Here is a 24,087-nt window from a genome sequence, read left to right on the forward strand (position 1 = left end):
TGAGTGTTTATGAATTTTTTGGTGGACGCGCCCTAAACACCTCTCCAGGGAGACGTTCGGGCCCGAACCACCTCATCTGGCTCCTCTCGATGTGGAGGAACCCACAACACATCAAACTAAATGTTACACTGCACTAGAGTTGTCTCCATACCAATATTTTGGTACCGGTACCAAAATGTATTTCGATACTTTTCGATACTTTTCTAAATAAAGTGTACCACAAAAATGGCATTATTGGCTTTATTTTAACAACTTTTTTTTAGAGTACATGAAACATATGTTTATTATTGTAATTTAGTCCTTAAATAAAATAGTGAACATACTAGACAACTTGTCTTTTAGTAGTAAGTAAACAAACAAAGACTCCTAATTAGTCTGCTGACGTATGCAGTAACATATTGTGTCATTTATACACCTATTATTTTGTACACATTATTAAGGACAAGCTGTAAAAATTGGTTATTAATCCACTTGTTAATTTACTGTTAATATCTGTTTATTTTCTGTTTCAACATTAATAGTAAGTAAACAAACAAAGGCTGACGTATTGACGTATGCAATAATAATAATAATAATAATAGATTTTATTTGTAAAAAGCACTTTACATTGAGCAAACAACCTCAAAGTGCTACAGTGTATTAAAAAAAAAAAAAGATAATAAAAAACAAATAAAATAAGAACTAGAACTATCTAAAAAAAAGGCTTTTTTTTTTAAAGAAGGGTTTTTAAGCCTTTTTTTTTTAAAAAGGCTTTTTTTAAAAGAAGGTTTTTTAAGCCTTTTTTAAAAGCATCCAGTATGCAGTAACAAATTGTGTCATTTATCTAACTATTATTTTGTCAACATTATAAGGGACAAGCTGTAAAAATTGATTATTAATCCACTTGTAGCCCGTATGTGGGCTCTGTACCGAGGATGTCGTTGTGGCTTGTACAGCCCTTTGAGACGCTTGTGATTTAGGGCTATATAAATAAACATTGATTGATTGATTGATTGTTCATTTACTGTTAATATCTGCTTATTTTATGTTTCAACATGTTCTATCTACACTTCTGTTAAAATGTAATAATAACTTATTCTTCTCTTCTTTGATACGTTACGTATTTTGGGACGGCGTGGCGAAGTTGGGAGAGTGGCCGTGCCAGCAATCTGAGGGTTACTGGTTCAATCCCAACCTTCTACCATCCTAGTCACGTCCGTTGTGTCCTTGGGCAAGACACTTCACCCTTGCTCCTGATGGGTCTTGGTTAGCGCCTTGTATGGCAGCTCCCGCCATCAGTGTGTGTGTGTGAATGTGGAAATACTGTCAAAGCGCTTTGGGCTCCTTAAAAAAGGGGTAGAAAAGCGCTATACAAGTACAACCATTTACCATTTACATTAGTTTTGGATGATACCACAAATGTAGGTATCAAACCGATACCCTGTAGTTACAGGATCATACATTGGTCATATTCAAAGTCCTCATGTGTCCAAGGACGTATTTCCTGAGTTTAAAAACATAATAGGAATTTAGAAAAAGGAAAAAAGATTTTGTGACGATAAAAAATATCGATGTAATCATAGTAGTATCGACTAGATACACTCTTGTACTTGGTATCATTACAGTGGATGTCAGGTGTAGATCCACCCATGGTATTTGTTTACATTGTGACGCCGGTGAGGTATTGTATCCTCCTACGGTGTGTAGTGAAGCATGTTTAGCTATTCCTCGTCCTGCAGTGATAATGATACTTGTAAGAAACTTACTTTATTTGTCGCCATGGAGACGAGGATTAGTGATTTAGAAGAAGCTAAAACACTGCCGACTGTGGATGGACGTTAGTCTTAAAGCACCTCTTCTTGAGGGCGTTACAGTATTATAACTTCACCTTTATTGTCAGTTTTTAAGCCAAAATGCATCCGTGCTCCCTTTTCTGTCTACACACTGTGTCTGCTTGTAAGTACTCTGTGATTGTGCGCTGCCGAACATGCTCCTCTGCTTGTAAAACCAGCAATGTCATGACGTGACAGCGTGCCGCCATGCCCGTTAAAATGAATAAATAAATAAATTGTGAACCGGTATTTTTTTAAACAGAGTATAGTACCGTTTTTGATTCATTTGTACCGCGATACTATACTAGTACCGGTATACCGTACAACCCTAGTGGACAGTAACTGTAACCATACCATCATGCTCTTATCAGACAAAATGCATGAGAAGGTATACTTTTTAAAAATAGTTACTTTCTGATGTCGCTTCTTGTTTGCACCGTGCTCTCCATTTGGCAACAAGGGAGGCTTAAAGAGACCACCCCACACATTAGGTCAGCTCAGTCGCCCCCAGGAGACCCCAACTGATTGACAGCTATTTAGCTTGAAGCCTAATTATCTAACATACAGGACAGACTTTTTTGCTCGGAAAGTTGGAGCGGATTTGTATTATTCATCTTAATAAGGTGTGTGGCTAAGTGACTGCCGGCAGCATGTAAAATATAATTGTCATAATTCCGCTAGTTGTAGCCTCCAGGTTTAGGAAGAAAAAAAGACCTTCCATGGATGTCTTTTTTTGCATAAAGAATATACTGTTATATTTAAGATAAAGTGTGGTATGGCAAATGGGACAACATTAATATAAAAAAAAAATACATCTTTAAATATTTATTTAAATGTGTCCTTAATTAATTATACTTTGGAAGTATGGGGCGGCGTGGCGAAGTTGGTAGAGTGGCCGTGCCAGCAATCGGAGGGTTGCTGGTTACTGGGGTTCGATCCCCACCTTCTACCATCCTAGTCACGTCCGTTGTGTCCTTGGGCAAGACACTTCACCCTTGCTCCTGATGGGTGCTGGTAGCGCCTTGCATGGCAGCTCCCTCCATCAGTGTGTGAATGTGTGTGTGAATGGGTGAATGTGGAAATACTGTCAAAGCGCTTTGAGTACCTTGAAGGTAGAAAAGCGCTATACAAGTATAACCCATTTATTTATTTATAAGTAAATACATAAGTGTGTTAAAATTGTCATTAATTTACATAATATAAAATTATTATTAATAATTTAGTTAAAATTGGTTTCATTTTTTTATGATTAAATGATTTATCCAATAATTCACTAATAACATATTTTACTCATTATTTAAAGATGTATTATTTCGTTTTGTCCCATTTGGCCCACTCCAAAAGAGATGTACAATAAACAACTTGCTCACAAATAATCTGACATGACTGTCAGGTTCAAACACTGATGACATCTATTAAACAAGACAAGAAGCAAGGAATTAAACAGAGACAGAATAATATTTGGCTCAATGAGGAGAAACGCGTAGACACTGTACCCTTGGACAGTGTCGTCCCACGCTCTGGCGAAAGTTTGTACGCCTCCTCTTTTATTTGGACTTTCCCTGATTACATGGCAACAGCTGTTTCTAAAGGAAGGGGGTCGTAAACAGCCGCTGCCTTTGTCACAAAACCGTTCAAAGAAAAGGTGCCTGGAGCTTGGGCAGATCCTGCTTCTTCTCCGCTTTGTAGATCTCGGGTCAAGACAATATCTTTCTGTGGATTACAATACATCAAAGAAACCGACGCCTTCTTGTCGCTCCCCATCCTACACAGGGGAGTTTTACAAGCCTTCTGCTTGGTAGGATCAAAGACAGCTTTTGTGCTCTCGCAAGGCGAGCTGAACTCAATGTAACTGTTAGAATAATTATTTGTAAGTTATCACAAAAAACTTTGTGTTGAAATGAGTTCCAGGCAAAAAGACAAAAGCTGTCTTTGAGGCCTACCAAGAGTAAGGCTCGTAAAACTCCACGTGTAGGGGTGGGGTGGGGGGGGGGGTGTTCCTTTTTTCTCTCATGTATGGTAATCAACAGAAAGATCTTGTTCTAACCCAAGGACTTCAAAGCAGACAGGTGGCAGGATCTGCCCAATTTCCAGACTAACTATTTTTGAAGTATTTTACGAACCCTTTTTTAACTATTTTATGGAACTCTCTTTGAACTATTTTATGGAACTCTTTTTGAACTATTTTACGACCTCTTCTTTTGAACTGTTCGGTAACCAAAGGCAGCGCTGTTTATGACCCACTTCCCTCTGGAAGCAGCTGTGGTCAGGTGGGGGGAGAAAGTCAAATAAAGAAGGAGTAGTGCAATCTTTTGCCAGAGCGTGCTGGAGTCACTGTACAAAGGTACAGTGTGTCCAGGCGTGTCTCCTCATTTGAGTCCAAATTGAATTCTGTCTCTGTTTAATTCTTTGCCTCTTGTCTTGTTTAATAGATGTCATCAGTGTTTGAACCTGACAGTAACACAAAGTTTTGTGATAACTTTGATACAATTATTCTGACATGACTCTGGTGCCGGACACCACACCAATTTGAAGCGCTGATGCGACTATAATGGAAGAAAGCTCCGGGTAAGACTTGTATTGAATATGTTGTTGACTACGCCTCATCCAATTTCAGTAAACCTCCGGCTAACACCTTTAAAATCGTCTTCTCTTGTGTGGCTAATCCAAGTTCCCCCTCGTGATGTTGTAAATCTCCCGGCTTTGCGCCGCGGCGGCCATCGCACGTCTTGGTTTGAGGCGAAGAAACGGAATTTGAACTGCTTAGCTTTCATGTCAGCCCAGGTCGTCGCTCTTCTTAATGAGCCCGGCATCCATTTTTTTCACCCTCTTTAATTGCTCTTGTTTAACGAGCTGAAGTCATAAATAAGGCCCATATTTAAATATTGACTGCAGCGTGGAGAGGCAGGGACAAGCCTGCGAGAGAGAGGGGAAAAAAAGCAGGTAACGGCGCTCACTCGGCTTGTGCGTGCAAGTGTTTTGAATTTTAAAAAAGTGCGTTCTTTTCACGACTCCGGGCGCTCAAGGACGACATCCCATAATGTACATGCAGTGGGTGACAGTAGCTGACTTCAGGCAAAAAAACATCCCATTGGGATTCCATACACAGCAGTGCTGTATCACCCCAATAATGCCACACATTCATGGTTAAAAGCTGTTGTTTTCTATTTTAACTATTAGTATTACAACTAGTATTCTCTCAATTTTGCGTTTTTTTCAAATATTATTAACTTAATAATGTATTATTTATATTTGTATTTAATTTTTTCATATATTTGATCATATGTTTCAGACTATTTTTTTTTTCAGATGGCATTAATTTGAGTTATTCTCCAGTGTGAAGGCCTTAAAGGTGGCGTGTTTCCACAAGTCCTCAGTGCTGTGCCATGTTTTGTTTTTGTTTAGTTATTGTCATAGTGCTGTGTGCGTCTCTGTGTGTGTGTGTGTGTGTGTGTGTGTTCTTGTATTTCTACCCTTCTTGAGACATGGAGAAGGAAAAGTATCTTCCATATGAGGAGGTGTGAACAAGTGATGACATAAATCATGGTCCCAATAACATTGCATCTAAATAGAGAATGTCTCATTTGCATATTGCCACCTTTGAGACCTCCAATATCGGGAGGTGGGGGGTAGGGGGTGGGGGGCGTGGTTGGGGGCGTGGTTATTTACAGCTAGAATTCACCAACTCGAGTATTTCATATATATTTCACATATATTTATATATATATATATATGTATATATGTATATATATATATATATATATATGTGTATATATATATATATATATATATATATATATATATATATATATATATATATATATATATATATATATATATATATATATATATATGTATATATATATATATGAAATACTTGACTTTCAGTGAATTCTAGCTATATATATATATATTTATTTTATTTACATAGAAAAAAAATATATATACTTGAATTTCAGTGTTCCGGTGGCTATCCATTAGATGGCAGTATTGTCCTGTTTAACTTCTCCGCCCTAGATGTTATGACGTCATTGGGCAGGCAAGCTGTTTATATTGTGGGAAAGCGGACGTGAGAACAGGCTGTCCCAAACTCAGTCTCAGGTCCGCATTGAGCTGGAGGGGGCGTGGCCTCCAGCTCCGCTGAATACCGGGAGTTTGTCGGGAGAAAATCTCTGCCGGGAGGTTGTCGGGAGAGGCGCTGAATACCGGGATTCTCCCGCTAAAAACGGGAGGGTTGGCAAGTATGCATTTGCACCCCCTGCTGGTGACATCTATCAAAATGAGGGTGGTCCCAAAAAGGAGGGATTTTTTCAAATTGACTGTGTGTCGCTTTTAAAAGTGCTCCCCCTCTGGTCAACATATGAAATAACAAGTGTGTGTAAAAATGTGAAGTGCTCCTCCTCTGGCCAACATATGTAATAACAAGTGTGTGTCACAAATTGAAATGCACCCCCTTTGGTCAAAATTAATTAAAACATTTTTATAAATATAGAGGCATACTGTAATAACGAAGTAAATAAGGAAGATTAAAAAAACAATTACAAACAAAAAATTAAAACATTTTAAAAATAACTAAAAGCTTACCTTTTTTGTATTTACATAGTATGTATATATTATTAATGTTGTAAATACACATCTTTATATATCTAGAAAGGCTGGTCCTAAAGAGGTAGGCATTTTTCTCAGGTCTCAAGAAGGTAAGAAATACAAAAATGTGTGTGTTTTCCTTTCTCTTTTTTTAAAATTTTTTTCCTACAGCACTTTGTTTTTGCCACTAGCCGGTGTGCGAAAAGTGCTGTATAATAATAAATAAAGTTGGTTTTTATTTGATAATATATTTTATTTTTAAATGTAACATTTTAAAATGAGCCTATGCTGTCCGGTTGTTACATCTTGTTTTCTTACACCATTTGAGTCTCATTTGCTATGCAGTTGCACTTCCAAGACATTAGATGGCAGTACTGCATAAGCGATTTATGCCATGCCGTTTAACTCGGAAGCAGCTTTTCCCAGGAAGTTTAATATGTTATGTTGCGCCCAACAAAGTGTTTATACTGTTAGAATTGTGCTGGGACACGCCAGCTGTAACATTCATCTCGGTTGCAGTTTTCATTACTCAACTTGGAGGGGTTGAGACCGCCTTTTAAAATTGCTCATTTATTTATTTATATATTTATTTGACAGGGACCTTGCCCGGAAAAGGGTGGAGCGCCATCTCCGGGTTGGGGAGGAGATCTTGCCCCAAGTGGAGGAGTTCAAGTACCTCGGAGTCTTGTTCACGAGTGAGGGAAGAGTGGATGGTGAGGTCGACAGGCGGATCGGTGCGACGTCTTCAGTAATGCGGACGCTGTATCGATCCAATTTACCGGTCGATCTACGTTCCCATCCTCACCTATGGTCATGAGCTTTGGGTTATGACCGAAAGGACAAGATCACGGGTACAAGCGGCCGAAATGAGTTTCCTCCGCCGGGTGGCTGGCCTCTCCCTTAGAGATAGGGTGAGAAGCTCTGCCATCTGGGAGGAGCTCAAACTAAACCCGCTGCTCCTCCACATCGAGATGTGGCTCGGGCATCTGGTCAGGATGCCACCCGAACGCGTCCCTAGGGAGGTGTTTAGGGCACGGCCGACCGGTAGGAGGCCACGGGGACGACCCAGGACACGTTGGGAAGACTATGTCTCCCGGCTGGCCTGGGAACGCCTCGGGATCCCCCGGGAGGAGCTGGACGAAATGGCTGGGGAGAGGGAAGTCTGGGCTTCCCTGCTTAGGCTGCTGCCCCCGCGACCCGACCTCGGATAAGCGGAAGAAGATGAATGGATGGAAGGATGGATTGCTACCCATAAGTAACCAATGTCAAAATACATAAGACTTCTAGCCACAGGCTAATTTGCAACCCTCGTCCCTGGTTAAGCTTTTAAAGAAAATTTGAGAAAAGTGAAAAACACATACAAAAAGATTAAGACAAGTACAAAATAAAAATACGTTAAAAATAATTGGCCCCATTTGTGTTGTGGAAGGATGCAGATATGTTTAAGAGTTCTTTCTTTTTACATAGCCATGTTTAGAGTAGCTAGTATTTTTCCTTTGTTTATTCTACCAGTCTCTCTTTGTCTTCAGATTGTCTGTTTAGTGTCTTACGTTGGAATGTGAAGACAACCCCCACGTCTCTCTCCTTATCAGTGTTGAGAGGGGGGAGATGGGGGTTTTCTTTGTGTGAAAAGAAGTTGTTTTTTCCCTTGGAATGCCAGATCAACTAGAGCAGCCGATATGAATGTATTGGTTAAGCTGATCTCCTTTGGTATAAACTTGAAAATATTCCAATTCTGTCTTGATGGTCCTTCTTACTCAGCATATACGTCATCGAAAGAACTTGGGATTGACCAGTAACTTAAATTCCCTGGGAGGAAGAACTGGTCCGACGCAACAGTGTATACTACACCCACTTCTGATTTTCCTTAAGCCACTTTTTCAGTTTTGTGGAGAAAAGTTTAATGTCCGACTGTGACTTTAACTCCAGTGGCAAAGAGCTAAGGTGCAAACTGTACATAGAGAACTTGCTAGTGAACTTTCAGTCATCGGGACGCTACGGGTCCAAATTGTACACGAGCACAAGTCACAGACTTAACACGAGCAATCTAGTATTTAAGTTTTGCTCTGACCTGTCCCAAGGTGCACTCCATGGCGCCGAGGAAATCCGCATCGCGCAGGCCGTTGTTGCCCGAGCTGATGTCGTGCAGTTCAAAGCGAAGCCTTTGCACCTCTTCAAAGTAATAATCCACCAGGAAGATTTTGGAGAAGACCGTGCTGCTACTGCTGCGGATCACCTCTGTACGGTCCACCTTCAAACACACACACACACACAAGTTACACAATGGACTATACATTTATAAATATTTTTATTAGCAGTTTGTTTTGTTAGATACATATTTTTTTATTGCGTCTTGTTGTAAAGGTGGTGCGGTACATTAATACTGTGGGATAGTTTGGAGGCAGCAAACACAATATTGACTGACACTTCCATACTTTATGTCATTTGGGCAAAGTAATGCTTATTTTTATTCCCACTATCATATTTCTGTTGTGTCGAACTGATGAACACTATATTCATCGGCACTAGAGATGTCCGATAATGGCTTTTTTGCCGATATCCGATATTGTCCAACTCTTAATTACCGATTCCCAGTGTTGGGTTAGTTACTGAAAACCAGTAACTAGTTACAATTACTAGTTAATTTATTTCAAAAGTAACACAGTTACTAACTCAGTTACTTACACCAAAAAGTAATGCGTTACTGTGAAAAGTAACTATTTAGTTACTTCTTTTTTCCCCCCTTTTTTTAAGGCTCCCATTAATGCCCTTTTAGCCTTCATTTCAGTACTGTTATTGCACTGGAGAATAATACAATCTGTTGATCAACTTGACATGCATTTGCATCACTGAACTCAGAAAGCCATGTGGTCTACATACAACACACAAACAATGTGGTCTACATACAACACACAAACAATGTGGTCTACATACAACACACAAAGACAAAGATATGTTTCAAAGGGCCAATTTATTTCAGGCCAGAAAAAATGGACAAAACTATTTTAAATAGCTGCAACATAATGGCACTTTAACTTTAACTCTAAGTAGATAGGATCTTTGATCCAAGACACAACTTACATTTAACTAAAATGTTATTTTCTTTGTGCTCGACAAAAGAAAAGTATTGAGAATGTCTCCATGTTAAAAAACTCGACTTCTGGCTTCGCCATGATGTCTTGTTAGTTGTTATGAGAGTAGCGTATGTGTGTGTGTGGCCCTTTAAGATTTGACAGCATGAGAGGTGAGTGACGTCAGTGAGTGAGTGGGCGAGAGAGGTGAGGGAGCGGCGACAGTGAGTGTGTGTAGGTGCTCTAGCTTGGTGGATGGCTGCGTGCAATAAAGTCACAAAGTTGCAACAAACTGCCGGGCTCGTCAGTCACCCTCAGCTGTAAAGACCCTCTTCCGGGTAAAGTGAAGGTTGTTAGACCCGAAGTACGGCTCTGGAGGAACGTCTCCCCTGCGGGGAGGCGTGCTTTCTATGGGTGGGGGAAAGCACGCCTCTTCTTTTCCACCGGAGCGCTCCAATAAAACACACTCAGATTTTCAGTTTCTAGCCGATACTACATAAAAATAACGTAAAATAACGCAGTAACGCATCATGCAGTAACGGTAACTGAGTTACTGTATATAAAAAAATTACGCGTTAGATTACTAGTTACCGCCGAAACTAACGGCGTTACAGTCCAACACTGCCGATTCCGATATCAAACGATACCGATATATACAGTCGTGGAATTAACACATTATTATGCCTAATTTTGTTGTGATGCCCCGCATGTAACAAGGTTTTCCAAAATAAATCAACTCAAGTTATGGAAAAAAAATGCCAACATGGCACTGCCATATTTATTATTGAAGTCACAAAGTGCATTATTTTTTTTAACTTGCCTCAAAACAGCAGCTTGGAATTTGGGACATGCTCTCCCTGAGAGAGCATGAGGAGGTTGAGGTGGGCCGGGGTTGGAGGGGGAGGGATTTTGGGGGTAGAGGGTAGCGGGGGGTGTATATTGTAGCGTCCCGGAAGAGTTAGTGCTGCAAGGGGTTCTGGGTATTTGTTCTGTTGTGTTTATGTTGTGTTACGGTGCGGATGTTCTCCCGAAATGTGTTTGTCATTCTTGTTTGGTGTGGGTTCACAGTGTGGCGCATATTTGTAACAGTGTTAAAGTTGTTTATACGGCCACCCTCAGTGTGACCTGTATGGCTGTTGACCAAGTATGCTTGCATTCACTTGTGTGTGTGTGAAAAGCCGTAGATATTATGTGACTGGGCCGGCACGCAAAGGCAGTGCCTTTAAGGTTTATTGGCGCTCTGTACTTCTCCCTACGTCCGTGTACACAGCGGCGTTTTAAAAAGTCATACATTTTACTTTTTGAAACCGATACCGATAATTTTGAAACAGATACCGATAATTTAATATTACATTTTAAAGCATTTATCGGCCGATAATATCGGCAGTCCGATTTTATCGGACATCCCTAGTTGAAACCATACCTAAGAATGATGGTTGATGATAGTGACATCCTTGGCTAAATGACAATACCCTAAATTGACTAGTCAGCTAACCTGGGTGATTTATTAATTTGATGTAATCATTCATCATGAATAGTAATATTACTTGACTCAGAGAAATTAAACAGCACAGTAACTTAAAATGTGTAATATATGGCCTCATTCATTTTCAATGGGAAAAATGTAGTGGAAAAACGTGAAATTCTGGGAAAACTGCTCATTTTGTCATGATTTGGATGAAATATGTGGAAGTGATTGGAAGATAAAAAACAGAACAGAAGAATAATGACAAATAGATGAAAAAGGGTGTAGATTAACAAATGTGTCAATGCCTTGGGGAAAGGGTGTCAAACTGGTTTTCATTTGGGGCCACATGGCAGTTATGACTGCCCTCAGAGGGCCACTTGTAACAGTGAATAATATATACATTTTAAATTTCTTCAATACACAATAATTAATTGTTGTATATTTGTATGTACACTGTGAGAAAAAGATTTTAGAGTAAAGTTTAGTTACCGAAATTTTACCATAAAATGTTTTTTTTTACAATGTATACTGTAAATGTAAATAGGAAAACACTACCACTCTTTTTGACTGTAAAATCTACAGTCATTGTTTTTACGGTGTATTACTGTAAATGGGAAAACAATATTACGCATTTTTTTGTTTTGTGATTTTTACGGTAAAATTCTGGCAACTGAGCTACCAATTTTTTTTACAGAAAAATAATTTTTACATTGTACAATTTGATGGATAAGTTGCTTCAGAATCATGAGTCAAGCAGATATTTAACCTCTAAAGGCCTTAGTGGCCACATGCGTGGACAGCACCTTTTAGCTCTTATTTCCAAAATTGTGTACACTACTGAATTGGGGTCTTATGGCCGCTTACTTATACTGCCATCTGGTGGTGTCAGGAAAGTATAACATACAATGGAATTTGGAAAAAAAATGTGTAAAAATAAAAATTAGCATGTCACTAAACATGAAGTACACATTAGTGTACTTATGGACTAAGTACATCATATCAAAAGATGATTCTTAGTTTTTATTCTAGTTAGGGTCCAATAAGCCCAAATAGCAAAGAGAAATAAAAAAAGCATGTAAACAAACAGCTTGGGCCTTAAAGGCCTACTGAAATTAGATTTTCTTATTTAAACGGGGATAGCAGGTCCATTCTATGTGTCATACATGATCATTTCGCGATATTGCCATATTTTTGCTGAAAGGATTTAGTAGAGAACATCGACGATAAAGTTCGCAACTTTTGGTCGCTGATAAAAAAGCCTTGCCTGTACCGGAAGTAGCGTGGCGTCACAGGTTGTGGAGCGCCTCACATCTGCACATTGTTTACAATCATGGCCACCAGCAGCGAGAGCGATTCGGAACGAGAAAGCGACGATTACCCCATTAATTTGAGCGAGGATGAAAGATTTGTGGATGAGGAAAGTGAGAGTGAAGGATTAGAGGGCAGTGGAAGCGATTCAGATAGGGAAGATGCTGTGAGAGGCGGGTGGGACCTGATATTCAGCTGGGAATGACTACAACAGTAAATAAACACAAGACATATATATACTCTATTAGCCACAACACAACCAGGCTTATATTTAATATGCCACAAATTAATCCCGCATAATAAACACCTCCCCCCTCCCGTCCATATAACCCACCAATACAAATCAAACACCCGCACAACACACTCAATCCCACAGCCCAAAGTACCGTTCACCTCCGTAAAGTTCATACAGCACATATATTTCTCCAAAGTTACGTACGTGACATGCACATAGCGGCACGCACATACGGGCAAGCGATCAAATGTTTGGAAGCCAAAGCTGCGTACTCACGGTAGCGCGTCTGCTATCCAACTCAAAGTCCTCCTGGTTGTGTTGCTGCAGCCGGCTGCAATACACCGCTTCCCACCTACAGCTTTCTTGTTTGCTGTCTTCATTGTTCATTAAACAAATTGCAAAAGATTCACCAACACAGATGTCCAGAACACTGTGGAATTTTGCGATGAAAACAGACGACTTAATAGCTGGCCACAATGCTGTCCCAAAATGTCCGCACAATCCGTGACGTCACGCGCAAACGTCATCATACCGAGACGTTTTCAGCAGAATATTTCCCGGGAAATTTAAAATTGCACTTTACTAATCTAACCCGGCCGTATTGGCATGTGTTGCAATGTTAAGATTTCATCATTGATATATAAACTATCAGACTGCGTGGTCGGTAATAGTGGCTTTCAGTAGGCCTTTAAGAGGTTAAGTACTTAAGAGGTTAAGTACTTATTTGGAATGTGCGATGATATAATATTTGTTGCAATATTAGATTAGGTTTAAAATATATGAAATTGCATACAGCACATGTATTTTTTTCTGTCAAAATAGAAAGTTGACTACATTTCGAAAACAAATAGACGCTTGGTAATTCCATGGGCCACATAAAATGAGGTGGCGGGCCAGATATGAGTTTTTTACACATGTGCTTTGGGGGCGTTCAACACAATTAGCCAATTTCAGGAGTTTCTTTTGTGTATTTTTTCAGACTGATATGTTGCCCTGCTGTTAAAATGCCGAGGGGACAAAAACAGCTACAATAAGTTACAATTCTGCAAGAACTGCTGTTCAATTTTTATTGCGGTGCACTTTTTTTTTACTGCGCCTTTGTGGCCCACAGAAGTGTAGAAAGACATGAGGATTCCATTAAATATCCAGCAGCACGCTGCCGGTGTGCATTGATTGTGAATCAGCAGACTCCTCTGTCCTTACAAACACAATTACATAGCACGGTATTGTGTCGCCTTATCAACTACCACCCTGTGACTACATAATCAATCAATCAATCAATTAATGTTTATTTATATAGCCCTAAATCACAAGTGTCTCAAAGGGCTGTACAAGCCACAACGACATCCTCGGTACAGAGCCCACATACGGGCAAGGAAAACTCACCCCAGTGTGGGACGTCAATGTGAATGACTATGAGAAACCTTGGAGAGGACCGCATATGTGGGTAACCCCCCCTCCCTTCTAGGGGAATAATGGTGATATCAACTACCACCCTGTGACTACATCATGGTGATATCAACTACCACCCTGTGACTACATCATGGTGATATCAACTACCACCCCGTGACTACATCATGGTGATATCAACTACCACCCTGTGACTACATCATGGTGATATCAACTACCACGCTGTGACTACATCATGGTGATATCAACTACCACCCTGTGACTACATCATGGTGATATCAACCACCACCCTGTGACTACATCATGGTGATATCAACTACCACCCTGTGACTACGTCATGGTGATATCAACTACCACCCTGTGACTACATCATGGTGATATCAACTACCACCCTGTGACTACATCATGGTGATATCAACTACCACCCTGTGACTACATCATGGTGATATCAACTACCACCCTGTGACTACATCATGGTGATATCAACTACCACCCTGTGACTACATCATGGTGATATCAACTACCACCCTGTGACTACATAATGGTGATATCAACTACCACGCTGTGACTACATCATGGTGATATCAACTACCACCCTGTGACTACATAATGGTGATATCAACTACCACCCTGTGACTACATCATGGTTGTATCAACTACCACCCTGTGACTACATCATGGTGGTATCAACTACCACCCTGTGACTACATCATGGTGGTATCAACTACCACCCTGTGACTACATAATGGTGATATCAACTACCACGCTGTGACTACATCATGGTGATATCAACTACCACCCTGTGACTACATCATGGTGATATCAACTACCACCCTGTGACTACATCATGGTGATATCAACTACCACCCTGTGACTACATCATGGTGATATCAACTACCACGCTGTGACTACATCATGGTGATATCAACTACCACCCTGTGACTACATCATGGTGATATCAACTACCACCCTGTGACTACATAATGGCGATATCAACTACCACGCTGTGACTACATCATGGCGATATCAACTACCACTCTGTGACTACATAATGGCGATATCAACTACCACCCTGTGACTACATCATGGTGATATCAACTACCACCCTGTGACTACATCATGGTGATATCAACTACCACCCTGTGACTACATCATGGTGATATCAACTACCACCCTGTGACTACATCATGGTGATATCAACTACCACCCTGTGACTACATCATGGTGATATCAACTACCACCCTGTGACTACATCATGGTGATATCAACTACCACCCTGTGACTACATCATGGTGATATCAACTACCACCCTGTGACTACATCATGGTGATATCAACTACCACCCTGTGACTACATCATGGTGATATCAACTGCCACCCTGTGACTACATAATGGTGATATCAACTACCACGCTGTGACTACATCATGGTGATATCAACTACCACCCTGTGACTACATCATGGTGGTATCAACTACCACCCTGTGACTACATCATGGTGGTATCAACTACCACCCTGTGACTACATCATGGTGGTATCAACTACCACCCTGTGACTACATAATGGTGATATCAACTACCACCCTGTGACTACATAATGGTGATATCAACTACCACCCTGTGACTACATCATGGTGATATCAACTACCACGCTGTGACTACATCATGGTGATATCAACTACCACCCTGTGACTACATCATGGTGATATCAACTACCACCCTGTGACTACATCATGGTGATATCAACTACCACCCTGTGACTACATCATGGTGGTATCAACTACCACCCTGTAACTACATCATGGTGGTATCAACTACCACCCTGTGACTACATAATGGTGATATCAACTACCACCCTGTGACTACATAATGGTGATATCAACTACCACACTGTGACTACATCATGGTGATATCAACTACCACCCTGTGACTACATCATGGCGATATCAACTACCACCCTGTGACTACATCATGGTGGTATCAACTACCACCCTGTGACTACATCATGGTGATATCAACTACCACCCTGTGACTACATAATGGTGGTATCAACTACCACCCTGTGACTACATCATGGTGATATCAACTACCACGCTGTGACTACATCATGGTGATATCAACCACCACCCTGTGACTACATCATGGTGATATCAACCACCACCCTGTGACTACATAATGGTGATATCAACTACCACCCTGTGACTACATCATGGTGATATCAACTACCACACTGTGACTACATCATGGCGATATCAACTACCGCCCTGTGACTACATCATGGTGATATCAACTACCACCCTGTGACTACATCATGGTGATATCAACTACCACCCTGTGACTACATCATGGTGATATCAACTACCACCCTGTGACTACATAATGGTGATATCAACTCAAGCCCCCCTAAAATGTTCTTAAGCCCCCCTAAATAATTTGGTGTTAAAAAAACAAAAAAATCTTTTTTTTTTTTTTTTTTTTTTTTTTACAAATACATGCCGACATATTCATTATAAAGTGGCCCGAATAAGAGTTTAAATAAATAATCATATAACCTGTCATTATTCACTCAGTTTCCCCTCACTTCATAGCGTAAGGTAGAGAGCCCCTTTAGTGCGTCGGTATCCAATCCATTCCACTTGTTCGTATAGAAAATGCCCACATCACTCAAAATCCAGTCCGCATTTTCTCTGCGACCTTGCTTGCGGTCCTGCAGGTGTACGAAGCACCTTAGCACACAGCACTGCAGAACAATAACCTTGTGTCTGCAATTGTAAATCATTTAGTTTTTAAGTTTTGTGTTTCTTGTAGAATCTATATAAAGTAATATACATTAGCCTATTGTTAAAATAATGAAAACAACATCATTAAAAATATTTGTTTTATTGTATTGTTACATTAATAGCTGTTGTACTATTATAGGATGACTTGTTAAACATTTCATAGGATTTTCAGAGGGTGGAAAAACCAAGACATTTAATATAAAATGTAAAATGAATAAATACATAAAAAGAAAAAGAAAAAAAATGGTTAAAAGCCATCATCCCGGGGAGCATTTAATTTCGTCCCGTGCATTTTTTTTACCGTCCCCGGGGCGACAGGACTACGTTAGGCTCAAGCCCTGGAAGTTACATTTTATTGTTTGCATTATTTGTTTCAGCATTGCACTTTGAAGATGGTCCCTCAGCTCTTTGACAGCTTTGGCTCTTTTTCAGATCAGCAGACTAAGTCTTTCTTATTTACAGTATATATAAAAGTTTCTCATTTCTATTCATACTTCCATGTATATTTAATTTCCTTAACGGCTTGCCATAATATATATACATATGTACATATATTATATACAAGCCAAATTATCCCGATCCAGATATTACTTTAATTCAAGTAATTAAGTAATATTTCCAGGGCTTGAATTTACAACCATTTTAGTCACATATGTGCCCAAAATGTAATCTGTGCAACTTCAAAATATTTGGGAACAAACAATTATTGTATTGTGAGCGAAAGTGGTGGCATTAGCCTCTATGTTGTGAATGAATAACATAGAGGCTAATGCCACCACTTTCATTGTGTTTCAGTGTATCTTGAAGGATCATGCAAGTCATTGTTTCTTGTTGATGCTGTAAACAAAATGTCACTCTGCAAACCCACGTTTGTTGTTGTACTGAATACAGATTGAAAATAAACCCACTGAAATAATAATAACAATGAATAATTTCTAAGTCTTTGTTAGCCGTTTGTGAAGTTTAGTGCTCGTGCGCTACGTTCGCTCGCATCCTGCATCTCCTGGGGGCTAAGCCCCCCCTGTCCTTAAAAGCTAGTGACGCCCCTGGCTGCCATTATGATGTGCAGTGATGTTTTCTAATGTCTTCAACTGTACTAAGTCTTTCAATGCTTGGAGTCTGCATGATATACTAGTTACTATGGTCATTTAATTATTTACTATGGTCATCTAATTAGTTACTATGGTAATCTAATTACTTACTATGGTCACTATGAGGTATCTCAGATTGTAGGTGGGTTTTTTTCACTATGTTTGTTGCATTTTGGTTGCATTTCGGTTGATTGTAAAATATGTTGTCAATATTCAGTGTTTTATCATTCATAGTTAATATTGTAAATCCCACATTCTTTCATTTTCATGTACATTCTCGGTGTCTCATTCAGTAAAAAAAATTCAAATTCCATTCCGTTTTTTAAGGCGGTCTGTCATAATGTTTTTAGCTTTCAATCATTATTGTGAGGTTTTGTATTAGTGTTCCTAAAAATAGATATACTGGCCCCCAGACACCCTTTTTTATCTAAATCTGACCCCCCGAGTAAAATAATTGCCCATGCCTGTTGTAGATTGTCACATCAAAACTATGAATGAACACATGTGGAGTTATGTACTTAACAAAAAAAGGTGAAATAACTGAAAACATGTTTTATATTCGAGTTTCTTCAAAATAGCCACCCTTTGCTCTGATTACTGCTTTGCACACTCTAGGCATTTTCTCCATGAGCTTCAAATGGTTTTCACTTCACAGGTGTGCTTGAAGCTCATTGAGAAAATGAGCTTGTGTGTGTGTGTGTGTGTGTGTGTGTGTGTGTGTGCGTGTGTGTGTGTGTGCGTGTGTGTGTGTGTGTGTGTGTGTGTGTGTGTGTGTGTGTGTGTGTGTGTGTGTGTGTGTGTGTGTGTGTGTGTGTGTGTGTGGGTGTGTGTGTGTGTGTGTGTGTTCTGGCAATGCTTACTTAATGGGGACATGGCTCTGTTTACACAGTCACCTTTAGGGGACCTCTGACGGTATGGGGACAAAAAAACAGGTCCCCTAAAGGGAAACCTTTTTAAATGATAGTCAGATCCATTCTGAAGATGCCTGAGTGATGAGTAATGAGTTTGTATTTTATTTCTGGGGTTTAAGGTAAGATAAGATAATCCTTTATTGATCCCACAACAGGGAAATTTGGGTTACTTTGGTTACGTGTTTCAAATATTGGTAAAAGACAAAAGTTAATTTTCTTGAAAAGTGAAACATGTGTTATCCTGGCATTAATAGTACTGTGATTCTGTATGGTATCCATCCTTAGTTATATATGACTGTATTATGATGATAGTATATATCTGATAGTATATATCTGTATCATGTAGAGATAAATGCGTTAAAATGTAATATCGGAAATTATCGGTATCGGTTTTTTTATCATCAGTATCAGTTTTTTTTGTTTTTTTGTTTTTTTTTATTAAATCCACATAAAAAACACAAGATACACTTACAATTAGTGCACCAACCCAAAAAACCTCCCTTCCCCATTTACACTCATTCACACAAAAATTCACACAAAAAAAAGGGTTGTTTCTTTCTGTTATTAATATTCTGGTTCCTACATTATATATCAATATATATCAATACAGTCTGCAAGGGATACAGTCCGTAAGCACACATGATTGTGCGTGCTGCTGCTCCACTAATAATACTAACCTTAAACAGTTAATTTTACAAATTTTCATTAATTACTAGTTTCTATGTAACTGTTTTTATATTGTTTTACTTTCTTTTTTATTCAAGAAAATGTTTTTAATTTATTTATCTTATTTTATTTGATTCATTTTTTTAAAAAGTACCTTATCTTCACCATACCTGGTTGTCCAAATTAGGCATAATAATGTGTTAATTCCACGACTGTATATATCGGTTGATATCGGTATCGGTTGATATCGGTATCGGTAATTAAAGAGTTGGACAATATCGGCATATCGGATATCGGCAAAAAGCCATTATCGGACATCCCTAGTATCATGAATCAATTTAAGTGGACCCCGACTTAAACAAGTTGAAAAACTTATTTGGGTGTTACCATTTAGTGGTCAATTGTACAAAATATGTACTTCACTGTGCAACCTACTAATAAAAGTCTCAATCAATCAAAAAAAAAGTTAAAACTAATATATGTTTCCAAAAACAAAATCTGGTTTAGTGTTCCTTAGGATGACATTTTCATACAGCATGATTATAGAACATTATTATTTTAAAGTACGATTGACATTCAGAATGTTCCATCCTTCTATATATGGTAGTTAGAGTTGCAGACAACTTCATTACTGCTAAATAGCAGTTTTCAGTCATGTCACAGAAGATGCAGGATTTGCTTTAACATTTAAGTGGTGAAACTTCCTATAAGAGGACAGCTGTAGTGCTGTATTCTGACCATCATGTCATATTTACTTTCAACTTTTTTCTTTTTTTTTAATGGTCCTCAGTAGTCACGACAAATTTGTGTGAATTATGCAAAATGATTTAAATGTGGTCCCCATGAACCATATTAACTCTTTTTCCCCAGGGTCCCCAGTAAGAATGATCAGCACATTACTTCATCAACCCAGAGATTTAAAGACGTGTATGAGCTAACTGGGCAGTGCACATTTTACACCATTTTTTTTATGCCTCCACAACCTGTAGAAAGGCTGGTCCCCACAAGTCATCATCAAAAACTTGGTCCCCATTCCAAATGATAACCAGTATGTGTGTGTGTGTGTGTGTGTGTGTGTGTGTGTGTGTGTGTGTGTGTGTGTGTGTGTGTGTGTGTGTGTGTGTGTGTGTGTGTGTGTGTGTGTGTGTGTGTGTGTGTGTGTGTGTGTGTCTTTACGCAGAAGACGAGGACGTTTTTTGTCCCTTCCCTCACGCTCTTAAAAAGTTAAGGTGACCATGCATGCTGCAGGTGTCAGTTTTTCTCCTTTGATGAAAGAGGAATGACATTCTCCAACTAACAAGGACAAAACCTCCAACGCACCTGGCAACGGTTCACAACACAATTTGATTTCTCATTCATTTCAACACATTGCAAATGTTTCAATGTCTCAGTACACTTTTGCAAATGATTATAATGACGAGGGATGGGTACTTTTCACATTTGAACCGATGCAATGCCAATTCCGCTACCTGGAAATCAATGCTGAGCAGTACCAATATTTGATACTTTATGTGTGTGCATTAGGGTTGTGCCGATACCAATATGTAAGTACCGGTACCGGTACCGGTACCAAAATGTATATCAATACTTTTCGGTACTTTTCTAAATAAAGGAGACCACAAAAAAATTTCATTATTGGCTTAATTTTAACAAAAAATATGTTTATTATTGCAATTGTGTCCTTAAATAAAATAGTGAACATACTAAACAACTTGTCTTTTAGTAGTAAGTAAACAAACAAAGACTCCTAATTAGTCTGCTGACGTATGCAGTAACATATTGTGTCATTTATACACCTATTATTTTGTCAACATTACGAGGGACAAACTGTAAAAATGAATTATTAATCCACTTGTTCATTTACTGTTAATATCTGCTTATTTCATGTTTTAACATGTTCTATCTACACTTCTGTTAAAATGTAATAATCACTTATTCTTCTCTTCTTTGATACTTTACATTACTTTGGGATGATACCACAAATTTATGTATCGATCCGATACCAAGTGGTTACAGGATCATGCATTGGTCATAATTTAAGTTCTCATGTGTCCAGGGACATATTTCCTGAGTTTATGAATATAATATGAATACAATTTTGTGACGATAAAAAATATTATTGTAATCATAGTAGTATCGAGTAGATACGCTATTGTACTTGGTATCATTACACCCATGGCATTTGTTTACATTGTGACGCTGGTGAACTATTGTATCCGCCTACAGTGTGTAGTGAAGCATGTTTAGGTATTCCTCGTCCTGCAGTGATAATGATACTTGTAAGAAACATACTTTATTCGTCGCCATGGAGGCGAGGATTAGTGATTTAGAAGTAGCTAAAACACTTCCGACTGCGGATGGACGTTAGCCGCTAGCTCGCTAGCCATGTCTTAAAGCACCTCTTCCTGAGGGCGTTTCAGTGTTATAACTTCACCTTTATCTTTACTTTTTAGGCCAAAATGTGTCCATTCTCCCTTCTCTGTCTCCACACTGTGTCTGCTTGTAAGTATTCTGTGTGTGTGCGCTGCCGAACATGCTCCTCTGCTCGTAAAACCAGCAATGTCATAATGTGACGATGCGCCGTCATGGGGAAAATAGGGAACCGGTACTTTTCAAACAGAGTATAGTTCCGGTTTTGATTCATTAGTACCGCGATATCGTACAACCCTAGTATACATGTGTTAATAAATGTAAATAATTGAATAATACAATCTTATTGTTTTCTAATTTAACATTTAACACCAATGATAACTTCCCTGTCCGGTTGTTTTATCTTGTTTTCTTACACTTCTTTGTCTCACTTGCTAATATCATATCGTAGACTTAGCATCCAGTTGCAATTCCAAGATGTTAAATGGCAGTACTGTACTGACTTTGGTGTGTTGTCGTAGTCAGAAAGTAGTCTTTGCCATTAAACTGAGTCTTGTTTTTTGTTGAGCCTTACAAAGGGTTTATTGGGGGTGCTCAACAAAATCAATCAAAATCGCAATTTTTATTTATTCTGAGTCTAAACAAATGTATCATTATCAAGAACCTGTTTAAAAACAAGTTGTTGTTGTTTTGTTTTTTTTTGTAAAATTTGTATTTTCTTATATTAAAGAAGCCATTTAGGATTGTAAGCATTTAACAGCTATTCGTGATATTATTATTATTGTTATATTATTTGTATTATTATTGTTAAAATATTTGTATTATTATTGATGCTGTTGTTTATTAATTTTAGTTGTTCCTTTTTTGTATTTTCAAGTAGTATATTTTTATGTATTTTCAATTGCTTTGTAAATGTATTATCTAAGTATTGTAAAGTTGGGATTGGACATTGCTCTATTTCCTTTTATTAGATCGTTTAACGTTCTAAAAATTCTTAAAATACATTTTTAAAGACATTTCTTAGACCAACACTGCATGTACAAGTCGTATGTCCGCAGCCAAAAGGAGTTTTTGTAACTTGTTTTGAAAAGGTTTCATTGTAATTTATATACCAAATAGTATATTACGAGAATTGTGTTAAATTTGGGAATCAATTCTGAATAGAATCGTCACCTGTACAATCGGAATAAAATCGAATCGTGAGGTGCACCAAGGTTCCGACCTTTATTGTTTATAGTATTGTGTTGTATATACATCTTAGTTGTAGTTTTTATTAACAAATTTGGAGGTGCTGAAATCGGCATGTTAAATTGCTAATGCGAATCGGGAAAATGTATATGGCATATCCAATACATTAGCACATTTTGCAAAGGGGACACTTACTTTTGAGCACTTTCTATCAGGTTTGTTGGCATGGTAAACCGTAACATTACCAAAAGGCAGTCCGGCTGACTACTTTCTGAGTGCTTGTTTTCCTGCCCTGCACTTGAGCTGGTGAGTCTGCAACTGGACGTGGCGTCACGTGCAACAAAGTTATTGGAATATGGTACCGTTTAATTTTACGTGAATCGGTACACAGTTGTACCGACCGGTGGGTAAAAAGTAACACATTTGGTACCCATCCCTAATTATCACAATTTCCAATTGAATATATTGTGTTGATCTAAACTGATTGTTGATTCTCAGTCTAATGGTTCTTCTCTCCAAAACATGTCAGCATAATTTAATTATTTAAATCATTACATGCACAATAGTCTGTTAATTGTCAATTGTTGAAATTATTATTAGACCATAATGTTTTTGGTAGAGTTTGGGTGCTGCCCTGTAAGACTGTTTTGCCAATTTTTCTAAAGTTTTGAGAATGTAATTTCTACTTGAACCAAAGCAATTGTGAAAAACTGTAATAAAGTACTTACTGTATGTGATCCTAAACACATCATTGATGTGATACCAGAAAGGCTGGTTCTTTTGACCAACATGAATTTTGCGAATTTTAAAACGGATAGTAGAAAAAAATATGAATCTGACCTCTACGTGAACATTAATAATCTGTCATTTTTCCAACTGTTATATATGAAAAGGGGACTAACAGAGTGTATTTTGATCCACAGTATTTAGTACGGTATCAAGGCACACTTGTTCATTTCCACCATTACAACATACCTCAAACCACTGTCCGTGCGACTGCATCTTCAGAACCACGCAAGGGTCTGGTTTGGAGAGGGCGTCTCGGTCTGAGATTCCCCGACAGGCCACTCTCAGCTCCACTTTGGTCAGGCACGGAGAGCTGATGAAGCCCAGCGTGGCCTCTGCAGACTCGTAGATATTACTCATGCTGAATACTCAATCGCACTGTGAAAAGGAGAACGAGAGAGAGAGAG

The 24,087-nt window shown here is 38.8% G+C and overlaps 1 protein-coding gene across 2 annotated transcripts in view; it reads right to left on the reverse strand.

Annotated features, from left to right (window-relative positions):
• LOC133635966 (copine-4) overlaps positions 1–24,087 on the reverse strand; it is a 95,069-nt gene that overhangs the window by 61,157 nt on the left and 9,825 nt on the right. For both annotated transcript variants that reach the window (XM_062029492.1, XM_062029491.1), the window contains exons 2-3: positions 23,870–24,058; positions 8,470–8,649 (exon numbers count right to left, since the gene is read on the reverse strand). In XM_062029492.1, the coding sequence (XP_061885476.1) occupies positions 8,470–8,649; positions 23,870–24,040 (351 nt within the window). In that variant the 5' untranslated portion in view covers positions 24,041–24,058. The remainder of the gene's footprint in view (positions 1–8,469; positions 8,650–23,869; positions 24,059–24,087) is intronic.

Source organism: Entelurus aequoreus, linkage group LG20 (genome assembly GCF_033978785.1).
Source record: "Entelurus aequoreus isolate RoL-2023_Sb linkage group LG20, RoL_Eaeq_v1.1, whole genome shotgun sequence".
Lineage (NCBI taxonomy): Eukaryota > Metazoa > Chordata > Actinopteri > Syngnathiformes > Syngnathidae > Entelurus > Entelurus aequoreus.